Source organism: Humulus lupulus, chromosome 2 (genome assembly GCF_963169125.1).
Source record: "Humulus lupulus chromosome 2, drHumLupu1.1, whole genome shotgun sequence".
Lineage (NCBI taxonomy): Eukaryota > Viridiplantae > Streptophyta > Magnoliopsida > Rosales > Cannabaceae > Humulus > Humulus lupulus.
In genome coordinates this window covers 69813069-69821656 of record NC_084794.1, presented here as the reverse complement: position 1 = coordinate 69821656, position 8588 = coordinate 69813069, and the positions used below count along the sequence as shown (strand labels likewise).

General features: G+C 34.4%; 1 protein-coding gene across 1 annotated transcript; it reads right to left on the bottom strand.

Annotated features, from left to right (window-relative positions):
• Positions 1-6948: 6948 nt before the first annotated feature.
• Positions 6949-7902, bottom strand: LOC133816093 (probable protein NAP1). The gene is made up of 3 exons (XM_062248770.1): positions 7769-7902; positions 7175-7219; positions 6949-7089 (listed from the first exon to the last, which is right to left on the bottom strand). Exons 1-3 carry the CDS (start codon positions 7850-7852, stop codon positions 6967-6969), a joined length of 252 nt encoding a protein of 83 aa, XP_062104754.1. The 5' UTR covers positions 7853-7902; the 3' UTR covers positions 6949-6966.
• Positions 7903-8588: the final 686 nt, after the last annotated feature.

The following is an 8588-nucleotide window of genomic DNA, read 5'->3' as shown; positions in this document are numbered from 1 at the left end:
ACTACATGGAACTTTCAAGGATGTCCTCTACTTTTAGGGAGGGGACTCCATTAGTCTCTCCAGACGATGGGGAAATTTCCTAGTGCCCTAGCTCGAGCTCAAAGGAATCCTCCAGTTACAATGCAATCTCATCAAGGGAAGAAGACTCCTCCTCCTCCTCCTCCCCGCCTTGTCCGTGCTGAGATAAAGGAAAAAAGGTTGAAAACTCTTCGGTTCCCAAGCCTGTGGGCGCCTCGACCCCGACCGTGCTTCGATAGTTCGTGGTTGCATCACATATGCAAGAATACCCCATAGCAAATGTGGCTAGGAGCCTAGGGGCAGATCTATGCTCAGACCTGCTGTCTCAGGCATGCCAATCGTGTAGCAACCTCGATGCCAACGTGTAGCGATTTCTGATGGGAGATAACACCACACTCCTTTTTTATCAGACTATGTCTATTTCATTTTACTTTTATTTTCTTGGTTGCTTATTATATATTTTCTAGATATTATAACCTTGTGTTTCAGACCCTTCTTGGTGTCATACGCCAAAGCTCTCTTTTCTCCTAAAAAATAGTCGTTGTCGATGCCTTCGTCCACGACACAAACTTTGCTCGAAGCAATGCTGAGGATGACTTGAAGGGGGCCAAGGGAGCCCAAGCCAAAGCTGAGGGTCTGCTCAAGGAAGCCACAAACTCCTGAGTCCATGCTAAAACATCGCTTCAAGAGGTCCGAGAGGCCCAATCCAAGGTCGAAGAAACCCTCAAAGCTTCCCATGCCAAACTCATCTCTTTCGAGGCCAACTTCAATAACTTAAAGGTCAAGCTCGACACTAAGACGGCTGATTTTGACGCCGCTAGGGCCGATATCGATCGCCTGAAGGCAGAAATGAGTGCTGCCAAGGCAGAGACTAAACAACTAAATGAGGAAATGAGCTCCACCTTTAAGATCCTCGAGGATGAGAAAGAATGCATGCTCTAGGAATTCAAGGCCAAGAAGGATTAGGCTACCGACTAGGACATGTATATGATGTGGTCTTTGAACCTCAAGATGGACACCTCAATCCTATAGGATAAGGAAGAGGAGTTTGTCTCCAAGTGAAACGCTCAGTTGGCCTAGGAGGAGGTCACTGCCACCACCTTGGACGGTGGAGGCAAAGAGGAGAAAGGCGAGGAAGCCGAGTCTGCAGCTGCTGACAAAAAATGAATGGTATTTTTAAAAGGGTTGAGTCCCTTATTACTTTTTTTTTTGTAATTAAACGATTTCTTTTTTATGCTATTTGTTCAAAGACAATTAAAACTCAAGGTTTGAGTTTTTTTATGTTTTGACGGAAGTTTACATTTTTATGCTTAAATTTCTTGCTTGAAATATTTTATGCATATTTTCCACCTTAAATGCGTTTTCCCCTTATCACACATTTTACATTTATAGCCTCAAAATACTTCAAGAATGTGCATGAAGTACTTCTACATGTGTTTATCTACACAAATTCTTGTCATGCTCGAGCTCGAATTTCCATGTATTCATACATAGTTCATTCGATTGCACACTTTTTGACTTCGTTATCTTCAAAATCAGATATTACTTTTACCTTGTATCTTTGTTATGAAATACTTATTGGCGTGTAACCTCGTTAGCCTAGTTATTTCTTGCTTATTTATAGTAAGTTTTCCTCATCCTCAAGTATGGTCTCGAAGTTGCAAGGTCGGAACTTATTTGCAAAAAATTCTCAGCTTTGTCTCGAATTATAAACTATTTTATTGGTTTATCTAGAATTCCAACTTGTAATTGTGTTGATTAGAGTTTGCTAGTTTGTTCCATACTTCTTTAATTCGTGTTAGGTTAACAATCCATACATTGGTTAATAATCCATACAATTTGATTAATTTTATTTAATTTTTATTGATTCTACATTTTTGAGCTTATGGTATTATTGTATACCACTTATGCCTCCTTAATACCCTATGATTGCAATCTTAGGTTATTGAATTTTGAGAGCTTACAAAAAGTATAACAATAAAAATACACAAAATATGAGTAAAAATCAGTACTTTATTGATAAAAAGCATAAATTAAATACAAGCTGGGTTAAAAATGAATAAACATCATTCCTACATTACTGATAATAAGGTAGTAGATGGTCACCATTCCAAGCTCGTGAGACTTATTCTCCATTCAGTCTCGCTAATTAAAAAGCAGAAATTAAATACAAGCTGGGTTAAAAATGAATAAACATCATTCCTACATTACTGATAATAAGGTCGTAGATGGTCACCATTCCAAGCTCGTGAGAACTATTCTCCATTCAGTCTCGCTAATTTATAAACACAAGGTCGAATGATGACCTCGATTTGGTATAGCCCTTCCCAATTAGGCCCGAGCACACCTGCAGAGGGGTCTCGTGTGGCCAAAAATACGCATCTGAGCACCAAATCTCCCAATTCGAATTTTCAGCCTCGAACCCTCTTGTTTAAATATGTTGTATCCCCCTGCTAGTATGCAACGTTCCTTAGTTGGGCTTCGTCCCGTCTTTCTTCAATTAGGTCTAGAGTTTCTTCGAGCTGGGATTGGTTTGAGGTCTGGTCGTATGCATCGCGTCTTATTGTTAGGATTTCGACCTCAGTAGGTAACATAACCTCGCAACCATAAGCCAGGGAGAATGGGGTATGTCCCGTTGTGGCCCGAGCTGTCGTTTTGTATGCCCATAGACTTGTGGTAATTCCTCTAGCCATTTCCTTTAAGCCTCTTTGAGCCTTTTCTTAATAGACTCTTCAGAGTTTTATTCACTTCCTCGACCTGACCATTTTCCTATGGATGGGACACAGAGGAAAAGCTTTTGATTATCACATTCTTTTCACAGAACTGTGTGAGTAGATTGTTGTCCAACTGGGTCCCATTATCTGATACGATCTTCCTGGGAACCCCGTATCTACAAATTATATTTTTCACCACGAAATCCAGAACTTTCTTCAAGGTGTTAGAGGTTCAGCCTCAGTCCACTTTGAAAAATAATCAACAGCGACTACGACATATTTTATTCCTCCTTTTCCAATTGGTAGGGAACCTATGAGTTCGATTTCCCATATCGTGAATGGCCACGGAGAGCTCATCATGGTCAGCTCAGTAGGTAGAGCTTGCGATATTGAAGCGAATCGTTGACACTTGTCACAATGCTTGACATATTCGAACGAGTCTGCCCTAACTGTAGGCCAAAAGTATCTTTGCCTAATCATCTTTTTCGACAAACTATGCCCCACTACAAGAAAAAATGCTTTTAATAACACCGAAAATGTGTTATCAAAACATACCATAACACTTTTTGATGTGTTAAGACCGACTATGTTATCGTAGGTCAGGGTACTTTACATAACACTTTATCATTGTTATACAGATGTGTTATTATACTGTTAACGATAACACAATTTCTGTGTTATCTTAATAAATAGATAAGTGTTTAATTATGTTATTTATAGTCGATTATATAACACATTTCAATACTTATAAATTTGTGTTATACTACACTTTAGTATAACACATTTTTTGTGTTATACTACACTTTAGTATAACACATTGTTTGTATTATACTACACTTTAGTATAAGACATTATTTGTGTTATACTACACTTTAGTATAACACATGTGTTATATTAGCTTAGAGAAACATAATCTTTTTTTACTTACACAAAACTAGGAAAACAAATATGAAAGTTGGAGCCAAATAAGGTAACATAAATAGATTTTTATTAATTACTCAAATGTAATTACAATATTTAGTTTACTAGTCTAGGCTTAAGAAATCATATTACAACATAATTTATGCCCAATTCAGATTCCTTTATCACTAAATACAAAACAAGAAATGTATACAAAAATTAGTGAAATACATTCTTCCATTCTAAAGGCCTCAACTACAAATGTTGTCAACGATAACACAATTTCTGTGTTATCTTAATAAATAGATAAGTGTTTAATTATGTTATTTATAGTCGATTATATAACACATTTCAATACTTATAAATTTGTGTTATACTACACTTTAGTATAACACATTTTTTGTGTTATACTACACTTTAGTATAACACATTGTTTGTGTTATACTACACTTTAGTATAAGACATTATTTGTGTTATACTACACTTTAGTATAACACATGTGTTATATTAGCTTAGAGAAACATAATCTTTTTTTACTTACACAAAACTAGGAAAACAAATATGAAAGTTGGAGCCAAATAAGGTAACATAAATAGATTTTTATTAATTACTCAAATGTAATTACAATATTTAGTCTACTAGTCTAGGCTTAAGAAATCATATTACAACATAATTTATGCCCAATTCAGATTCCTTTATCACTAAATACAAAACAAGAAATGTATACAAAAATTAGTGAAATACATTCTTCCATTCTAAAGGCCTCAACTACAAATGTTGTCAATATTTGCTCCAAAGAAATCATCTCAATATACCTGCACATTGTAAAAAAAAAATTCCTTTTAATATTAAGAACATAAGACTTAAGCTAGTTTCCACCTGTAAGCATATAAAGTTTAAATTAAATTTGTAATAACTCCAAAACTTGACGAAACAGCAGGGTATAGCAAGATGTACTACCATGCAAAACAACGACTGAAGCAACAAAACATGCAACTTAAAACAAGGCTTGTGAAATGTATCAAGATAACAAATATATCATTCTCAATGATCAAAAAGTATGTGAGGAAGAATTAATTCCAGAACTCTAAATTCTGTCAATATATCCCCAAAAAAAATTAAAGAATAAAAACAGAATCACACTTTGACTTCTTATACAACAAAATCATAAAGAAAAACAATAAAATAAAAATGCACCTGGAAACTTCTTTAGCATCTTTAATATAAGGTTTAGCCCAATTTCTGCAATAAAACTAAAATAAAGTTAGAAAAAAGAACTCTTTCTAATAAAAAGAAAGAAGAATGTCACCTGGTAACAAGATAATTCTTTGATAACCTTAACATTTAATGAATGAAACATACCCCTCTTTAGATTAAAAACCTTCAAGCTTTTCTTTATTATCAGATGCATTAGATGAGTGGACAGTAGAAGCAAGGCAAACTGCAACCAAGAAGCAGCCACACCAGGGAAAAGGATCTCGGCTCTATTAATTATATTGTCTAAAAAGTAATTCAAGGTTGTTCCTGTCACCATTAAAGATCACAACAGAAGCAAAAAATTCAGTATCTATAAGAGCAACACAGACAAACAACAACATTTAGAAATGGTCAGAGAGAATGAAAGAAAGGACCTATAACAACTGTTATGCTTGCAGTGATCACTTCTGTTACTGATAAGCTAACAAAAGCCCAAGCATACTAAGTTGAGAGAGCTATCCCAGAACAGAGTAAAATTTCTTGCCACCACAACAACAAACTTACATTCTTTTCTTAAATGATACATTGTAAACTTCAAAAGAAGAAAATGGAAAACTAAGATAAATACTTATCTGTTTTAGTTCAATAAAATAAGAGAGCTATCAAGAAAGAGCTAGGGAATTTTCAGATGAACAATAAAATAAGAGAGCTATCAAGAAACTCTAAGACCATAACATCACCAAACTAAAGTTCAACACCACGGAAATATATACCTACTGCCACCATGAAGTTGAGAACCCCACCAGCCAGCCCCGCGCCCAGCCACCGTCCTTGCCGAGCCCCTCCCTGTACATCATTAAAACACGAACTTGTTCCACTTTATGAGCTTCCAATGCTTCGAGTTTTCTCCTTTCAAGATCACTTTGAATTTTGTGATGCTCTCAGATTTTGTTTCAATAGCTCCCAATATGTCTTCCATCTACTTTTCCGCATCTTCAAAAGCTGCACGAGCAGCTTCGTGGTAGTAAAAATTATAAGGTAAATGGTTATCTATTAGAGTGTCAATATACTGATGTTGAAAGTCCTAATATAAATTATTAACCTCACTTTTTCACTCAAAAGCTTATTCTCGGTAGATGCAACTTCAAGTTTTCCCTTGTGCTCAATAAGTTGTTTTTCCCAAGGTTCCAATTCAACACCAACTTTTGCAAGCTCGAAGCGGTGTCTCTCTGTTTCAACTGCTTGTCAATCAATCAAATTGAAAAATATTTTAGACAATGAGTTGCCCAACCACATCAGCTCTAAGACTACTGCATAAAGTGAATATATGTTCTTTTACACTAATATATGAGGTATAAACGCAAAATCATATACAACAACATGATTGATTATAAACGAAATCCACAACAACATGATTGATTATAAACGAAATCCACAACAGCATGATTGGTTATAATGCTAAGAAGATTAAATTGAGCCCATTAAACTTGAAATCAAATCAAACTAGCTCACTTCTCTACATTGTATGACTTGATATGCCACTTAAGTGACAGCTAATGTGACAATTCTTTTATTCCAAGAAGTTCAAAATTTTGGTAATACAGTTGGTACATTAGCTACCATAGAAGCCTATATATAATGTCTTCACTACTCTCATTCGGGGTTAAGAGAATCAGTAGAGAATTTTTTCAGCGTTTTTTTGTTCTATTTTTTAAAGCATTTTTTTAGAGTGTTTGTACATGGAGCAAGTCTCCCTTTGTGTAATTTTGTACTTGATACTCAAGAAAGAATAAATTATAATTAGACATTATTTGGGGCTATTCTACCTTGGATGTAGACTTTTAATTGAGTTAAACCAAGTAATGTGTTTGGTGTATTTTTTGTTTTAAAGCCTTATCATTTTTTATTCTATGTTTCTGCAATACTCTTTCTTGTTTTGCTGATTACTCTTTCTTGTTTTGTTGTTCTTTAAGGGTGTAGGATTTACACCACATTTCTAAAAGAGACTTGTTTAGTCCATATATGAATAGCAATAATCATCACACATATCAGATCAGAGCCTAACAGAGCAAGAAAATTAAATAGCTGCTTAAAGAAGAAGAATAAAAGGGTCATACCTAATCATTTTTTCAACCTGCTATGCAACACTATATTCCAAATCTGCTTCTTTTTGCTTGGTGCGTCCAGATTTTGTCGTCCTCTTTGATTCCAAAATTCTTGGTAGAACATAGAGCTGATATTCCTCATGCAGAAGTATATACTGCATATTTTAAAGTCAAGAAAATAGTCAACTTCTTCAATTTGATAACATGTTTCATTAGACAAATATAAATGGCAAGTCTCACCTCATCCCTAAATAATGTTAGAACTAGATTTTCTTTCAGTACCACCTGAAATAATCAACAAAAAAGAAAGAGGTGAGAAAAACAAACAATACAATATTCCATTGAATAAATCAATCATGTTCTTAATGTTGTACTCTTCAACCAGATCATTCTATTCCACATCTTACAAAGAAAAGAATTTCAATACAAATACTTAGCATGGTGATTACATTTATACAAAACTTCTACCCTTTAACATGGGTGCATACCATTGGCACAATTACAAAAGATTTACAAATCACTTATGGCATTTATTTTATATGAAACAACCTTGTATTACAAATCACTTATGGCATATTAAGAAAATACTTATTGTATAAATGGAATATATTTGAATAAAAAGAAAAATCCCATGTGTGTTCATAGTTGAAAGATTCATTAAGCGACTAAAAACATAGAACAATAATTAAAGACCCATTGACCGAAATTAGTGTGCATTTTAAAGATCTAAAATTATATTAGTCATGCTCATGACAAATTCATAACAAATGCACCTTAACAGTATTAACAAACACTTTTCATTTTCATAAAAGAAAAGCAATGCAAAACTAATACCCTCCAAGCTAGCAAGACTTCTCTTTCTGTATCAAAGGACATCACGTCGACACCAACTATAGGAGAACATGACTTAAGGGTCATGACATTACGGATTAATGGCTCAGTATTTCCCTGTAAAGTTAACAGATTTGCAATCTACAAATAAAAGACCAATATCAGTTATCATTTTTCTTATAAACAGAATGACCAATAAATTTTTTTTAAATAAATAATTAAAAGTCAGTAAATTTTATATAAACTATAACAGATGAACATGTCCGACCTAGATAACAGGATCATGGCCAGGCTCGGGAAAATGACCTTTATGACCAGCACATTCAATGTCAAAACTCAGTATGCGAAATGGAGCCATCTTGGAAAATTCTCCTTCTGGTGCATGACTGATAAGTTCTGAATATCTAAAGACATTTGTAAAGGAAATGTTTATCTAGGAAAAAAATCATCTTTTTCGGAAAAAAATAATATAAAGACAAGAAAGTAAAAATTTCAATTAAAACTGAATAAACAAATCAGAGAAAGAACTAAAAACTAAATAAACAAATCAAAATTGTCCTTCCAACTTGGCGTATATTTTCAAGATTTGTGCCACAACCCAAAAAGCACCACCACATTTCCAAAACAACTTCACCCTATAACCTCAACATAAACCAATCATCATTACGATGAACTAATTTACAAATATGAAGAAATCCCTGTCAAACCTGTCTCTCTTGTAAATCTATGTACCCTACATTTTCAGCCCCTTTTAGGGACCAAAATTAATCATCAACGCTATTATTCTTGTGACCACACCAGGAAGGTAATAGGTAAGCATAAT

Coding starts and splice junctions, on each gene's coding strand:
- LOC133816093 (XM_062248770.1), bottom strand. CDS start 7,852: ATGACCCTTAAGTCATGTTCTCCTATAGTTGGTGTCGACGTGATGTCC. Junction 7,220..7,768: donor AAGTCTTGCTAGCTTGGAGG/GTATTAGTTTTG, acceptor TGATTATTTCAG/GTGGTACTGAAAGAAAATCT. Junction 7,090..7,174: donor TAACATTATTTAGGGATGAG/GTGAGACTTGCC, acceptor TAAAATATGCAG/TATATACTTCTGCATGAGGA.